This window comes from Salvelinus alpinus, chromosome 2 (assembly GCF_045679555.1).
Source record: "Salvelinus alpinus chromosome 2, SLU_Salpinus.1, whole genome shotgun sequence".
NCBI lineage: Eukaryota > Metazoa > Chordata > Actinopteri > Salmoniformes > Salmonidae > Salvelinus > Salvelinus alpinus.
In genome coordinates this window covers 43,910,741-43,927,576 of record NC_092087.1, presented here as the reverse complement: position 1 = coordinate 43,927,576, position 16,836 = coordinate 43,910,741, and the positions used below count along the sequence as shown (strand labels likewise).

Genomic DNA, 16,836 nt, shown 5'->3' with positions numbered 1-16,836 from the left:
TATTATACGTTTTAATATGTAGAGGAAGCTGTAAAATACTAAATAAATGTTTTGTCTTTTTAGGTATTCTGTTCAAAGGCTGCCAGAGACCTACCTGCACTGTTGGTGTCTAACAAGGTAAAAACATTTTACTTTGCAAACATTACATGTAGTTATAAAATGTTACATTTTTGTGTTATCACATATACAGTACCAAGAATGTTAATTATTAGTTACTAATTTGGCTAAGGTCCTGTCATTACAATTAAATAATTGTTTTGTGTACCTTCAGTTACCTTCAGTTTGTGTATCTGCAGTTCAATTCAATCAAATCTGGAATCAAATCACATTTTATTGGTCATATACACGTGTTTAGCAGATGTTATTGCGGGTGTAGCGAAATGCTTGTGCTTCTAGTTTCCCGACAGTGCAGCAATATCTAACAAGTAATATCTAACAATTTCAAAACATATACCCAATATACACAAATTTAAGTAAAGGAATGGAATTAAGTATATATAAATATTTGGACGAGCAATGTCAGAGCGGCATCTACTAAGATACAGTAGAATAGTTTAGAATACAGTATATACATATGAGATGAGTAAAGTGACATTATTAAAGTGACTAGTGTTCCATTTATTAATGTGGCAAATGATTTCAAGTCCGTGCATATAGGCAGCAGCCTCTCTGTGCTAGTGATTATGGCTATTTAACAGTCTGATGGCCTTGACCTTGAGATAGTTACCATAGTAGTCATGAAGTGACAACATACCATAAGGTTATCTTAGTGTATAGTGTTGTATGCTGTCAATGTGTCCAACCACCGCTCAAGTACCGTTCAATGATTCCCTTTAGTCGGAGTGAAGTCAGTACTTTACTGCAGCCCAGGCTAGTACTTTACAGTGGGGTTATCTTCTCTTTTTAAGACGTTAATAATGAGAAAGATTCCAACTCTTAAAGGCATCATCTGTAACATCTTGTTCAATGATCATTTCAACTAATGTACCCACCACAGTGGGCTGCTGAAGGGAGGATGGCTCATAATAATGACCGGAACGGAGCGAATAGAATGGCATCAAACACATGGAAACCAGCTTTTTGATGTATTTGATACCATTCCACAATTCCTCTCCAGTCATTACCACAAGCCCATCCTCCCCAATTAAGGTGCCACCAACCCAGTGATTCTCGGTGAATAGCCTATAACTTATGCCGCATGAGCTTAGTACAACTGACTTAACCTATCATAAGTCAAAATCTGAAGTCGTATTTCTCCATTGTTTATATTTTGTTGGTACCTGAGTCTTTGTTAACAACAATGCATTACATTCTAACAGCAAAGAGCCACCATGGGGGACTCAGAGATGCAGTGCTTTGGCGCGGCGGCCATTTACCTCCGCAAGCCGGAAAGGGAGAGGATTGCGGCCCAGGCTGCTCCCTTTGATGCCAAATCAGCTTTCTTTGTGGTTGAGCCCAAAGAGATGTACCTCAAAGGGGTTCTCCAGAGTAGAGAGGGTGGCAAAGCCACTGTCAAAACGCTATGTGGGCAAGTAAGTGATATAATGTATCTCTATCTCAGCACTCTAATAAAAATGGATTAGTACATGCAAGGTAAGTAACATTTTAGATTAATAATTCATCTCTTTTATGTGTATTTTTTGGGCACAGACCATCACTGTAAAAGAGGATGATATCCACCCCATGAACCCTCCAAAGTACGATAAAATTGAGGACATGGCCATGATGACCCACCTCAATGAGGCCACGGTGTTGTATAACCTCAAAGAGCGTTACGCAGCATGGATGATCTACGTGAGTTTAAATGAAAGATAATCTAGCGGTCAAGACATGAATCAATGGAGAGTTGAAATGTTAACAAACATTATTCCCTTCTATTACAGACCTACTCTGGGCTGTTCTGCGTCACGGTGAACCCCTACAAGTGGCTCCCAGTGTACGACCAGTCGGTTGTGAATGCTTACAGAGGCAAAAAGAGAATTGAGGCCCCACCCCACATCTTCTCTATCTCTGATAATGCCTATCAGCACATGCTCACTGGTATGCTCACTTATTGGTGCAATTTAAATTAACTGAAAAAGAGAAGGCCTCTTTATTGTCTCATCAATATAGGCTAATCGTTGGTATTTTTCCCTCTTGCAGATCGTGAAAACCAGTCAATCCTCATTACGTAAGCACCTGTGTCTGTGTAGCCTAATGAACGTATCAACTTCATTAAGTCTTTAGTCTTCAATCATTTTGAACAGAAAACAACTGTGTAAAGTGTTCATTTTGAGTGTTTCCTCCCCGCAGCGGAGAATCCGGTGCAGGAAAGACTGTGAACACCAAACGTGTCATCCAGTACTTTGCGACAATCGCAGTGGCTGGAGGCAAGAAGGAACAAGCAGCAGCTGCTGCTTCTGGGAAAATAAAGGTGAGACACATTATTGTATATACTGTGCAAATACAATGTGTCGAGATTAAAGTATGTTGATTTCAGGCAGAGGCATCATTGCTATTGTTATTTTTTTGTGTGGGTACTGATGACCAAATTTGCTATCTTTAAATGTATTATTCAGAAAATAAATCATATTGTTTAGGGCTATATTCTTTTCAGTACAAATGCATAAAACTGAAAGTAGTGCGCTTCGTTATTCATTAAAAAATATATTTTAAGGGTATTTTTACACTTTATTTAGACAGTTATGAAACGAAAGAGGGATACAGGCAGGTGGGAGATGTAGTGGGAAGGGTGGATGCAGGGATTAAACCCCTGGCTCCAGTGGGGAGCTTTGTACACTTGATACGGCTCTCCACAACGCCCATCAGCTTCAATGGCAATGGCCCAATCCCAAATGGATCACGAAACCCTACGCATTTTGACAGGAGCAATCCATATGGTAATAGCGTCATTTTGCTCTCTAATAGGCCAGGTGAAAGTTTCACCATGTTGCTTAGAGCATCTCAGATCTACACAATTGCGTTGCAGGGTCTAGGGCACAGGAGGTTGGTGGCACCTTAATTGGGGAGGATGGGCTCTTGGTAATGGCTGGAGCAGAATGAGTAGAATGGTATCAAATACATCAAACACGTGGTTTCCATGTGCTTGATGCAGTTCTATTTGCTCCGTTCCGGCGATTATTATGAGCTGTCCTTCCCTCAGCAGCCTCCAGTGGTCTGATGGTACATTTCAGATGGGGCCTATGACACCCCAGTTAAAACCTCTACTGCCTCAGAAACCCGGATCCGGGAGCACCCCCCACCCCCCACACACTGATTAGCATAGCTAGCATAGCTTCACAAGTAGATAGTAGCATCTAAATATCATTAAATCACAAGTCCAAGACACCAGATGAAAGATACAGATCTTGTGAATAAAGCCACCATTTCAGATTTTTAAAATGTTTTACAGGGAAGACAAAATATGTAAATCTATTAGCTAAACACGTTAGCAAAATACACCACTATTCTAACTCCATCAGTTTCTTACTCCTTCAGGTGCTATCACCAATTCGGCTCAACTAAGATATTGATATCCACTAACCAAGAAAAAACCTCTTCAGATGACAGTCTGATAACATATTCATGGTATAGGATAGTTTTTGTTAGAAAAAAGTGCATATTTCAGGTAGAAATCACAGTTTACAATTGCACCGACCATCACAAATCGACTAGAATTACTAGATAGAGCAACGTGTATGACCAATTTACTCATCATAAAACATTTCATAAAAATAGACAAAGCATAGCAATGGAAAGACCCAGTTCTTGTGATTTCAGACCATATTTCAGATTTTCTAAGCGTTTTTCAGCGAAAACACAATAAATCGATAAGTTAGCATACCACATGTGCAAACGTTACCAGAGCATCGATTCCAGCCAAAGAGCGCTATAACGTAATCACCGCCAAAATATATTAATTTTTTCACTAACCTTCTCAGAATTCTTCCGATGACACTCCTGTAACATCATTTTACAATATACATATACAGTTTGTTCGAAAAGGTGCATATTTAGCCATACAAAACCGTGGTTACACAATAAAAATACTAGGAAATCAAGCCTCAATATGTCTGACGTCATCTATCAGAGTGATCTAGTTTAATTGAAAGCTAATCATATACTTGACTAAAAAATACAGGGTTGACAGGAATCGAAAGACAAATTAGTTCTTAATGCAACCGCTGATTTACATTTTTAAAATTATCCTTACTTTTCAATACAGGGTTCGCCAAGTGAAGCTATACCAAACAAAATGGCGAAATATGCGTTTAAAATATTTCGACAGAAACACGATTTATCATATTAAATATTGCTTACTTTGAGCTGTTCTTCCATCAGATTCTTGGGCAATGTATCCTTTCTATGTTATAAACGTCTTTTGGTCGATAGATGTCCTCTGTCCTTCGAAATGTCCACCACCAACGACCGACACCCCAAAACGTGTCCAAAGTTTCAGAGTGCACAACAAATAAATTCCTCAAAATCGCACTAAACGGATATAAATTGCTATAAAACGGTTCAAATTAACTACATTATGATGTTTTTAACAACTATAACGACTGAAAACATGACCGGAGAAATATTGCTGGTTAGACAACGATTTGGAACGAGGCAAGTCCGATGGCCTTCACGCTTCAGGCGCACGACGAGAAAGGGCGGTCCCTATACATTTTGGTCTTTTATAATGGCTGTGAATGTCCCATCGATTTCATTCAAAACGTGATGACGTACAGACACCCAGAGGAAGACGTAGGCAGTGTCGGTTTCTTCATAGCATTCACTGTCGCCTTAAAAACAGACTCCAGATCAGAGGTAAAAATTTCTGAAATCTGAACCCTGTCATGAAAAGTGCTGTAGAAATTGTTCTGTACCACTCAGAGACAAAATTCCAACTTCTATAGAAACTAGAAGGTGTTTTCTATCCAATAATAACAATAATATGCATATTGTACGATCAAGAATTTAGCACGAGGCAGTTTAATTTGGAGACCCAAATATGCTAATGCGGAACAGCACCCCCTATAGTTCCAAGAAGTTTTAAGGAAGTCCATGTAAGTAGATTTGAAGAGTTGATTTCCAAAACTTCACAGAATCAGTCAGCTCACATTTGTGTTTTTTCATCAGAAATGATTGCTAATGGCCCGCCACAAGGAGTCGCTAGAGCGTGATGAGCCAAGTAAAGCCTCCCTGGCCAAACCCTCCCCAATAGCATTTTGGAATGAAACTCTTCATTTATAAAGTTTGCTGTATCATGTCATCTCTAGGGGTCGCTGGAGGATCAAATCATTGCAGCTAACCCTCTGCTGGAGGCTTATGGTAATGCCAAGACTGTGAGGAATGACAACTCCTCCCGTTTTGTAAGTAATGTTAAAATGCCGCTTCACATTACTTGCTGCCTGTTAAAATCTTGAAGAACTACTTACAATGTCTCGACTGTTCAGGGTAAATTCATCAGAATCCATTTTGGAACTACCGGAAAGCTGGCTTCAGCCGATATTGAAACTTGTAAGTATCTTCTAAAATGGATATGTTATACAACATACAACTTGTCATTATCTTCTAAAAGGGTTATGTTATACAACACACTCTTAACCATGCTATACCTGAACTACAGATCTGCTGGAGAAGTCTAGAGTGACATTCCAGCTGTCTGCTGAGAGAAGCTACCACATCTTCTATCAGCTCATGACTGGACACCAGCCACAATTGCTGGGTGAGAGACAAATACAGAAATATGACATGGAATACATAAGGCCAATAGGGCTACATAAAAGCCTGTTAAACTCTGAGAAGTTGTTCTGGGCCCTGTACTGGGTCTGGTGAGTTTGAGGGTTACCATCAAATAGGGTACACCCTGATGGTCATTGCAAAGCAATACATTTCCTTCTCCATCCACATTATCTTGTATGCATCCTCCACGTGCACCATTAACACCATTCATATTTTTGACAACTTTTACTTTTACTTCACTACATTCCTAAAGACAATTATGTACATTTTACTCCATACATTTTTCATGTCACCCAAAAGTACTCGTTACATTTTTTATGCTTAGCAGGACAGGGAAATTGTGCAATTCACGCACTAATAAAGAGAACATCCCTGGTAATCTCTATTGCCACTGATCTGGCGGACTAACGGACTCACAAAACCCAAATTCTTTGCTTAAATTATGTATGAGTGTTGGAGTGTGCCCCTGGCTATCCATAAAGTAAAAATATTTGCTTAATATAAGGAATTTGAGATGATTTGTACTTTTACTTTTGATACTTAAGTATATTGAAAACCAAATACTTTTAGACTTTTACTCAAGTAGTATTTTACTGGGTGACTTTCACTTTTACTTGAGTCATTTTCTATTATTTTACTCAAGTATGACAGGTGGGTACTTGTTCCACCACTGACCGTTGATCAAGTTCACTCATTTATAATAGGAAAAGTGATTGGGAAAATAAGTTTGAAGTTTCCTCACCTGTCTGTGTCTTGTTTATTTTTTAAGTACCACTTGAAAGGCCTGATTTCTAGGGTCATTGTAAGATGTCAGGCTTGAAAATCTGTTCAGCCATTTTGGCACTGTGACTCACTACCCAAACCAGACAGTGGCCAAGATACTTCATGTGACTTCTTGCTCCCATCTAGTGGACGAACTGGGAATCAGACAGGGGGTATATTTACACACTGGATAGGTAGAGACTCCAGATTTCTCCTCATAAATGATGTATATCATTCCTCTAAGACGAAAAAGGATTCCTGTAAGACGAAAGATTACTTTGCCCTGCGTCTTTTAAATGTCTGTGTTCCTATGGAAATTTGAGCATGTTTCGAGTGACAACATTAGGTAAAAGATCTGACTTTTTAATAAAAATTAAATATAAAATATATATATATCCTTTTGGAACAGTAATTGGTGACATATTTTATGTCAAACCTAGACTTTCAAATATTTTATTCCCCAACATTTGACAAAAAATATCTTGGGCTCTGTAATAGTCACATTGTTTCTGACACCTTTATCAGAATCCCACAGTTCTTAAAACGTATAGTTTTGTAACCAAAATGTATTGTGTGAGGGTAGTATACAATATTATGTGTCATTTAGAAAATGCCACCAGAGAGTGTCCGAGTTGAACAGGTTAATAATGTCACTGCTAAACATGTGTACATATTCCAGATGCTCTTCTGATCACCACCAACCCCTACGACTATCCCATGCTCAGTCAGGGTGAAATCACCGTCAAGAGTATCTGTGATGTGGACGAGTTCATTGCCACTGACGTAAGTTAAATTGACATATGTTATTTCATGCCATAATTGTTTGTTCTTAGCATGATGAATCATATTTTGATCATATTTTGATTGATGTTGCACGGAATCGTGTTTTTCTTTCTTACTTGAGAGAGGTGATGTGTAGTGTTCTTCCAGGATAGGAGGGAAATCAACTTGCTTTTCAAAGGAAGTCCATTTTGTGTAATCATAGCCCACCTCTACTTTAAATCACAGGAGGCCATTGACATTTTGGGCTTCACTGCTGATGAGAAGATTGGCATCTTCAAGCTGACTGGTTCTGTGATGCATCATGGGGCAATGAAGTTCAAGCAGAAGCAGCGTGAGGAGCAGGCTGAGCCTGATGGCACTGAAGGTAAATTGAAAAATGATGAAGACACTGCAACCAGAAATCTCTGGCGTTGTCAAACTGGTGTACATTACATGCATGAAATCAAATCAAGCAGTACATATTTACTCAACATGGTGATCGAAATATCTGATCTTTGTAAAAAAGTATGAACTTTGTAAAAAAGAGTACCATTTTACCTTCCATCTTAGTGGCTGATAAAATCTCCTACCTCATGGGCTTGAACTCCGCTGACTTGCTCAAAGCTCTGTGCTACCCCAGAGTGAAGGTCGGGAATGAGATGGTGACCAAGGGGCAGACTGTACCACAGGTTGGCAACTCGGTTATGGCCCTCTGTAAATCAGTCTATGAGAAAATGTTCTTGTGGATGGTCGTCCGTATCAATGAGATGTTAGACACAAAGCAGGCCAGACAATTCTTCATTGGTGTGCTGGACATCGCTGGATTTGAGATCTTTGATGTGAGTGGTAAACAACTTACTTTTCCTTCCAATTTACACTAACTACCTGACTTAATGCACTACCCTAAACATTTCATTTCCTCCAGTACAACAGCTTGGAGCAGCTTTGCATCAACTTCACCAATGAGAAACTGCAACAGTTTTTCAACCACCACATGTTTGTACTGGAACAAGAAGAGTACAAGAAAGAGGGAATTGAATGGGCGTTCATTGACTTTGGTATGGACTTGGCTGCCTGCATTGAGCTTATTGAGAAGGTACGCAGAATAACAATTTCTTAAATCAATATTTTACTGTAAAAAAGCCTGGTCTCTATTAAAATTATTCTGTTCTCAACAGCCAATGGGCATCTTCTCCATCCTTGAAGAGGAGTGCATGTTCCCCAAAGCTTCTGACACTACCTTCAAGACCAAGCTGAATGAACAGCATCTTGGCAAAACTGCCGCCTTCCAAAAGCCAAAGCCTACCAAAGGAAAGGAGGCAGGGAAGGAGGCCCACTTTGCCCTTGTGCACTATGCTGGCATTGTAGAATACAGTATCACAGGCTGGCTGGACAAGAACAAGGACCCCCTGAATGACTCTGTTGTGCAACTCTACCAGAAGTCTACAGTCAAACTGCTGGCTTATCTCTATGTAACTCCAGCAGCCGATGGTAGTGTTCACTGTTCACACAGATTTTTCCAAAATATTTACATAAAGCCTAGTTATGGCATTAGCGCATTCCGTAAATACTAACACATTTTGCATCCCTGTAATGCTGGAATTGATCTTTTGAATATACAAATAGAGGCTGCAAGCAAGAAGGGTGGCGCCAAGAAGAAGGGCGGCTCCTTCCAGACAGTGTCTGCTCTGTTCAGGGTATGTGTTCATCAAACATGGAGAGAATGTTCCATTATTATGGGAGAGGGGAAATATTCACATTTTATTCATATCATAATATGTTTAAGGTGTGCGTGGATCTGAAATGGCTTTTGTTCAAAATGTTTGAGATTCAACAATTGAGTTTGGAGTTTGCAAGGCAAATGTTTATTGTTGATTTAAGTATGCTTAAACTTTCAGGAAAACTTGGGCAAGCTGATGACCAACTTGAGGAGCACTCATCCGCACTTTGTGCGATGTTTGATTCCCAATGAATCAAAGACACCAGGTAAGTGCTAAAAAGCTTGAAATTGTTTTTAGCCCTGTGAAGAAGAACCTTGTTTTAAGTTTTATGAAAATGAATGAGTAAAACATTACGTTTGTCTACAAGGTCTGATGGAAAACTTCCTGGTCATCCACCAGCTGAGGTGTAATGGTGTGCTGGAAGGTATAAGAATCTGCAGAAAGGGCTTCCCCAGCAGAATCCAATATGGTGACTTCAAGCAGAGGTAAATACACAGTACGCTTGAAAAGTCAGCCATCGTCAGTGGTTGCAGATATTGTGACATCCAACACAGCTGTGTGGATACTGCGTGGTATTGATTGATGAAGTTGAACTATCTTTTCTTCCAGATACAAAGTATTGAATGCCAAAGTCATCCCTGAGGGACAGTTCATGGACAACAAGAAGGCTTCAGAGAAGCTCTTGGGGTCCATTGATGTGGACCACACTCAGTACAAGTTTGGGCACACCAAGGTAAAACATTATTCCTCTTACTAATCTCTTGTGGACAGGCTACATAACATAAATGGTATTGTAATGTTAACATCTGTCAAAAGACTGTGGGATCCAACGACTAACGAGCAACGGTAGTTCCGGTACTTTAGTTTTCCATCACTGGTTATTTGGACGTGTCAGGATTGGGTGAAGGTGGTGCTTAAAGTGGGGGCTGAGATTTGAAGCAATAATTTGAAGCAATGATTTCAAGTGGAACGTTTTCTTAATGGGGGAGGGGGGGGGGGGGCTTTGGCTGAGAGTTTCCATTTAGGGAGGTGGAGACTGTTACTCTCATTAGTATCTTTTCCCACATACATCTTCCCCCAGGACCTAATCAAGTATGTGACGCAGTTACACAATATTTTAGATCTGGGTTTCCGAGATTACTCCTTTAAAGGTGTTAACATGCTCTTTGAACCTCTGAGTTCAGAATATTTTTCTAATAAACACTAAATTGCAGGTGTTCTTCAAAGCTGGTCTGTTGGGTACTCTGGAGGAGATGCGAGATGAGAAACTGGCTTCTCTGGTGACCATGACTCAGGCCCTGTGCAGAGGTTTTCTCATGAGGAGAGAGTATATGAAGATGATTGAGAGGAGGTAAAGGCTTTGCTGGAAAGAAATGTCTATCCATCCTCATTGGTTTACACAGTTGTTGCGTTTATAATTGACTTGATCCAACTATTGTTTTATTTGTTTGGATTTTGACAGAGAGTCTACTTTCGCCATCCAATACAACATCCGCTCCTTCATGAACGTCAAAACCTGGCCATGGATGAAGCTGTACTTCAAGATCAAGCCTCTTCTAAAGAGTGCTGAAACTGAGAAGGAGATGGCCCAAATGAAGGAGACCTTTGAAAAAACAAAGGAGGATCTGACAAAGGCATTGTCCAAGAAGAAAGAGCTTGAAGAGAAGATGGTTGCTATACTGAATGAAAGAAATGCCTTGGCGTTACAAGTAGCATCTGTAAGTAGCATCTGTAACTGAATGAGTGGATTAGTCAAATGTGCATCAACCCTTGTTTATATTTGAGAGTATAATTGTGAAACAATTAATAAAATAGCATATAATCATAACTCTAGGAAGGTGAGAGCCTCAATGATGCTGAGGAAAGGTGTGAGGGACTCATTAAGAGTAAGATTCAGCTTGAAGCCAAACTCAAAGAGACAACTGAAAGGCTGGAGGATGAGGAGGAGCTCAATGCTGAGGTGACTGCCAAGAAAAGGAAACTGGAGGACGAGTGCTCTGAGCTGAAGAAAGACATTGATGACTTGGAGCTCACCTTGGCCAAAGTAGAGAAGGAGAAACATGCCATCGAAAACAAGGTTATCTATTTTTCAATACAACCTTTGTGCATCTCTATAGATACAGGCAACCATGTTAATGAAACATTACATGATTCTACTTAGGTTAAAAACCTAGTGGAGGAGATGGCCTCCCAAGATGAAACCATTGCCAAGTTGACCAAGGAGAAGAAAGCCCTCCAAGAGGCGCATCAGCAAGTCCTTGATGATCTCCAGGCAGAGGAAGACAAAGTCAACACTCTGACCAAAGCCAAGACCAAGCTTGAACAGCAAGTGGATGATGTGAGCAAAAAAAAAAACTGAATTGAGGAAGTAAAAAGAGGTTATAACTAGTAGTACATTATCCATATACACATTTAGGTGGAACCACAGTACAATAATGCCTGCTCTCTGTTAAAACAGCTGGAAGGATCTCTGGAGCAAGAGAAGAAAGTCCGCATGGACCTTGAGAGAGCCAAAAGGAAGCTTGAAGGAGATCTGAAACTGTCTCAGGAATCCGTAATGGATCTGGAAAATGACAGGCAGCAGTCAGAGGAGAAGATTAAGAAGTAAGTTGCTGGCCAATACTAAAGCAAGCTCGTATATTTTACCGAAAGTACTTCAACTTCATCTCCATTCCCTGTTCTTGTGTTCAACTGTACATAGGAAGGACTTTGAGTTAAGCCAGTTTCTTAACAAGGTTGAGGATGAACAGACACTTAGTCTTCAGCTCCAGAAGAAAATCAAGGAGCTCCAGGTTGATTCAAGACGTAGCACTTAACTAAAGTGATTCTAATCTATACGAATAAATATTTCTAGTTGGCTTTGCAAGGGCTGAATATATATGACCATGTATTTCAGGCTCGGGTTGAGGAGCTGGAGGAGGAGATTGAGGCTGAACGTGCTGCTCGGGCAAAGGTTGAGAAGCAGAGGTCTGATCTCTCCAGGGAACTTGAGGAGATCAGTGAAAGGCTTGAAGAAGCTGGAGGTGCAACATCTGTCCAGATTGAGATGAGCAAGAAGCGTGAGGCTGAGTTCCAGAAGCTGCGTCGTGATCTTGAAGAGTCCACCCTGCAGCATGAGGCCACCGCTGCTGCTCTCCGTAGGAAGCAGGCCGACACTGTGGCAGAACTGGGAGAACAAATAGACAACCTCCAGCGTGTCAAGCAGAAGCTGGAGAAGGAGAAGAGTGAATATAAAATGGAGATTGATGACCTCTCCAGCAACCTGGAGTCTGTTTCCAAATCAAAGGTAAAAAATAACAGATTTATATTGAAGTCAAAAAACAAGTCATGATCAAATAACTCTAAAACTGTACTTGTTTCAGGGAAACTATGAGAAAATGTGCCGCTCTCTTGAGGATCAAATGAGTGAGCTCAAATCCAAGAACGATGAACATGTGCGCCAATTGAATGACATAGGTGTGCTAAGGGCAAGACTGCTGACAGAGAATGGTTAGTGTGCAAAGAAACACTACTTACCCAAACAAACATCATCAATATATCTGCTAGAAACATATTTCCTACATTGTATCTTCAATCAGGTGAATACGGGCGTCAGCTGGAAGAAAAAGAAGCTCTGGTTTCCCAGTTGACCAGGGGCAAGCAAGCTTTCACACAGCAGGTTGAGGAACTCAAGAGGCACATCGAGGAAGAAGTGAAAGTAGGATAAATCACATAATAGGTTTGCAAAGAAATACATAAAATGTGTACAAATCGTTTTGAACAAATTCTAAAGAAAGGTTTCTTTCTCTACAATCAACCGAAAGTCCAAGAATGCCTTGGCCCATTCTGTTCAATCAGCCCGCCATGACTGTGACCTGCTCAGGGAGCAGTTTGAGGAGGAGCAGGAGGCCAAGGCTGAGCTGCAGCGTGGAATGTCCAAAGCCAACGGCGAGGTGGCTCAGTGGAGAACCAAATACGAGACTGATGCCATTCAGCGCACTGAGGAGCTTGAGGATGCCAAGTAATTAAAGACATTGAACATGTTCATAATGACCAAAATACCTACAATGGCAAACATCAGAGAAAAAACATGTTTCTATACCTTTACAGGAAAAAGCTTGCACAGCGTCTGCAAGACGCACAAGAGACAATTGAAGCAACAAACTCCAAGTGTGCTTCTCTGGAGAAGACTAAGCAGAGACTGCTGGGTGAAGTGGAGGATCTCATGATTGATGTGGAGAGAGCTAACGCTTCAGCTGCCCAACTTGACAAGAAGCAGAGGAACTTTGACAAGGTACCATGAAAGACAAGATGGCAAGGAAAAATGAATGAAATCCACCTATTCAGTCACTAATTTATTAATGAAATTGTTAATGACACTTCCAGGTTCTGACCGAGTGGAAGCAGAAGTATGAGGAGGGCCAGGCAGAGCTAGAGGTGTCTCTGAAAGAGGCCCGCTCTCTCAGCACCGAGCTGTTCAAGATGAAGAACTCCTATGAAGAATGTTTGGACCACCTGGAGACACTTAAGAGGGAGAACAAGAACCTGCAACGTATGTTCCAAACATTCTGAAACAAACTTAAAGTAACTGTCCAGTGAACATCTCATAAGCTGGCCAATCAGCGGTCTACTCACATTAATATTTTTAATGACAGGTATATGCCCACACCATTCTGTTATTGGGGTACGCTCACATCACTCTAACACAGAAAAGCTGTCATTTAAACATACTTAATTTTTTTTTTAATTAAGGAAAACTATTTCACTCATATTGTAATTAATTATAGGTCAAATTTCATAGTAATCTGGAAACACTAGACAGTTACTTTAATGTCTACATGCAAGAAAACAATACATGCAGTTTAAAAAATATATATATATTCTTATTAGGGTAAATACTCTTTAAGCAATCTAATTGACCATCTTGTGTGATGACCACTATTTCCATGTTTCTCAAAGAGGAAATCGCTGACCTGACTGAACATATTGGTGAGTCTGGAAAGACCATCCATGAGCTGGAGAAAGGAAAGAAGACAGTGGAGATTGAGAAGTCAGAATTTCAGACTGCCCTGGAGGAAGCAGAGGTAAAAGAGAATACAGATAAAATGCCCATTTTTAAAAGTGGAAGGGAGAGTAGGTACAATATATTCTGTTGTCTATTACTCATCTATAAATTAATTGCAATTTTGATACATTTTAAGGCTACGCTGGAGCATGAGGAATCCAAGATTCTCCATGTTCAGCTAGAGCTAACCCAGGTTAAAAGTGAAGTTGACAGGAAGCTGGCAGAGAAGGATGAGGAGACAGAGCAGATCAAGAGGAACAGCCAGAGGATGATGGACTCCATGCAGAGCACTCTGGACACTGAGATCAGGAGCAGGAATGATGCCCTGAGAATCAAAAAGAAGATGGAGGGAGACCTCAATGAGATGGAGATTCAGTTGAGCCATGCCAACCGCCAGGCTGCTGAAAGCCAAAAACAGCTGAGGAACATCCAGGGAGCACTCAAGGTATGGATTTTAAACATCTACTTGACTCGGGAAGGCTGTGAAACAAATATGATATCATTGAGTTTTCTTCCTTTGACCTCAGGATGCCCAATTGCACCTTGATGATGCTGTCCGCGCCTCAGATGATATGAAGGAGCAAGTAGCCATAGTGGAGCGTAGGAATAACTTGATGCTTGCTGAGATTGAAGAACTGAGGGCTGCCCTGGAGCAGACAGAGAGAGGGCGCAAAGTGGCCGAGCAGGAGCTGGTTGATGCCAGTGAGCGTGTTGGACTGCTGCATTCTCAGAATACCAGCCTTATAAACACCAAGAAGAAGCTGGAGGTTGACCTTACTCAGGTCCAAGGTGAAATGGAAGACACTGTCCAGGAAGCAAGAAATGCAGAGGAGAAGGCCAAGAAGGCTATTACTGATGTGAGTCCTTATAGCATATAATATAAATCTAAAGTCTTACAGCAAAATGTACTTGCCGATTAGTAACATCCCTAACTTTTCTACATGAAATGCCATGGTGGCAGGCTGCCATGATGGCAGAGGAGTTGAAGAAGGAGCAGGACACCAGCTCTCACCTGGAGAGGATGAAGAAGAACCTGGAGGTCACAGTGAAGGACCTGCAGCACCGCCTGGATGAGGCTGAGAACCTGGCCATGAAGGGCGGAAAGAAACAACTCCAGAAACTGGAGTCCAGGGTAAACTCTAACTACATCATCTTAATGAAAACTATCACACTGACTACTAATGACTCCACCAATGACAAAGGAAATACACTGTAATAACTTGGTTATAATCAAATTATTTCATTCAAGGTCCGTGAACTGGAGAGTGAAGTTGATGCTGAACAGAGACGTTCAGCTGATGCTATTAAAGGTGTTCGCAAATATGAAAGGAGAGTCAAGGAGCTCAGCTACCAGGTACTTTCAACATCTGATGAGAAGAACTCTATAAAGAGTAATCTTGACCCCTAAGCCATAATCGTCCTTTAATTTATACAGACTGAGGAGGATAAGAAGAATGCGAACAGGCTCCAGGATCTGGTGGACAAGCTGCAGCTGAAAGTGAAAGCCTACAAGAGACAGTCTGAGGAGGCTGTAAGTAAATGTAATTCTTATTATCGTAGAAATACCATAAAACTGCATAGTTTCAACTATGCATTCTAGATTTACTTTGGTAACATTTACTTCACTTTACCTATGGCCTGCAGATATAACGCTCCATAACTTAACTTATAAGCAGGTTTGAGCCTTTATAATGTCTTATAATAAGGCTTACAGTATATATGTTACATTTGACCAGTTGGTTTGTCTTACAGGAGGAGCAGTCCAACATTCACCTGTCCAGGTACAGGAAGGTGCAGCATGAGCTGGAGGAAGCTCAAGAGCGTGCCGACATCGCTGAGTCCCAGGTCAGCAAGATGAGAGCCAAGAGCCGTGAAATTGGCTGCAAGGTATGATAACCCTTTATTAATAGGTCATTCTGTTGCCATTCAACAAATATGGCTGAGATTAGAAATTAGATTAATGTGATTAATGACTATTTATTGTTCCCTAAATGTTTCTTTTAGTCCAAGGATACAATGGAGTGATCAGCTTTGGAGGAATGGAGGAAACGAGACATTCACAAGCAACCATACAATATGAATTTCTTGTGAAATGTTTACATACTGTAACTAGTAGGCCTACCCTATGTGTGAACAATGGCACATTGGGTGTGAACACTGCAGGCTGCAGCCAATAAAAATTGCTTGTTATCATCCCTCCTGTGTGTTTCGTTCTCAGTTACAAGTCATACAGTGCATTCGGAAAGTATTCAGATCCCTTGACTTTTTCCACATTTTGTTACGTTACAGCCTTATTCTAAAATGTATTAAATAAAACCTTTTCCTCATCAATCTACACACAATACCCCATAATGACAAAGTGAAAACTGGTTTTTAGACATTTTTGGAAATTTATTAAAAATAGAAAACAGAAATACCTTATTTACATAATATTCAGACCCTTTTCTATAAGACTCGAAATTGAGCTCAGGTGCATCCTTTTTCCATTGATCATCCTTGAGATGTTTCTACAACTTGATTGGAGTCCACCTGTGGTAAATTCAATTGATTGGACATGATATGGAAAGCACACACCTGTCTATATAAGGTCCCACAGTTGTTTCAGATTCTTAAAATAAACTGGTGATACTAACTGACTTAAGACAGGGAATTTTTACAAGGAGTAAATGTCAGGAATTGTGAAAATCTGAGTTTAAATGTATTTGGCTGAGGTGTATGTAAACTTCCGACTTCAACTGTATAGTACTATGCATTTGAGTAAAGTTTAGGTTACTCGGCCCAACACTCAAGGGTGTGGGGTCGACCAGCCTCATTATTGCAATAATTAATCGACAT

General features: G+C 40.5%; 1 protein-coding gene across 1 annotated transcript; it reads left to right on the top strand.

Moving 5' to 3' along the window:
• Window positions 1-29: 29 nt before the first annotated feature.
• Window positions 30-16,194, top strand: LOC139562710 (myosin heavy chain, fast skeletal muscle-like). Its single transcript, XM_071380661.1, has 38 exons — window positions 30-117; window positions 1,320-1,532; window positions 1,651-1,794; window positions 1,884-2,040; window positions 2,143-2,170; window positions 2,293-2,413; window positions 5,247-5,339; window positions 5,424-5,487; window positions 5,597-5,695; window positions 7,154-7,257; window positions 7,483-7,621; window positions 7,807-8,075; window positions 8,162-8,332; window positions 8,415-8,727; window positions 8,863-8,933; window positions 9,135-9,222; window positions 9,325-9,442; window positions 9,567-9,690; window positions 10,172-10,308; window positions 10,420-10,675; window positions 10,792-11,034; window positions 11,119-11,295; window positions 11,416-11,561; window positions 11,659-11,749; window positions 11,854-12,243; window positions 12,320-12,446; window positions 12,536-12,654; window positions 12,761-12,957; window positions 13,047-13,230; window positions 13,323-13,488; window positions 13,896-14,020; window positions 14,138-14,446; window positions 14,529-14,858; window positions 14,963-15,133; window positions 15,251-15,355; window positions 15,437-15,532; window positions 15,754-15,888; window positions 16,006-16,194. Exons 2-38 carry the CDS (start codon window positions 1,332-1,334, stop codon window positions 16,024-16,026), a joined length of 5,829 nt encoding a protein of 1,942 aa, XP_071236762.1. The 5' UTR covers window positions 30-117; window positions 1,320-1,331; the 3' UTR covers window positions 16,027-16,194.
• Window positions 16,195-16,836: the final 642 nt, after the last annotated feature.

Bases quoted from the DNA above. Each gene is read 5' to 3' on its own strand.
- LOC139562710 (XM_071380661.1), top strand. From the start codon at position 1,332: ATGGGGGACTCAGAGATGCAGTGCTTTGGCGCGGCGGCCATTTACCTC. The intron at 12,244-12,319 runs GTAAAAAATAAC...TACTTGTTTCAG, and splicing joins AGTCTGTTTCCAAATCAAAG to GGAAACTATGAGAAAATGTG. The intron at 14,447-14,528 runs GTATGGATTTTA...CTTTGACCTCAG, and splicing joins ACATCCAGGGAGCACTCAAG to GATGCCCAATTGCACCTTGA.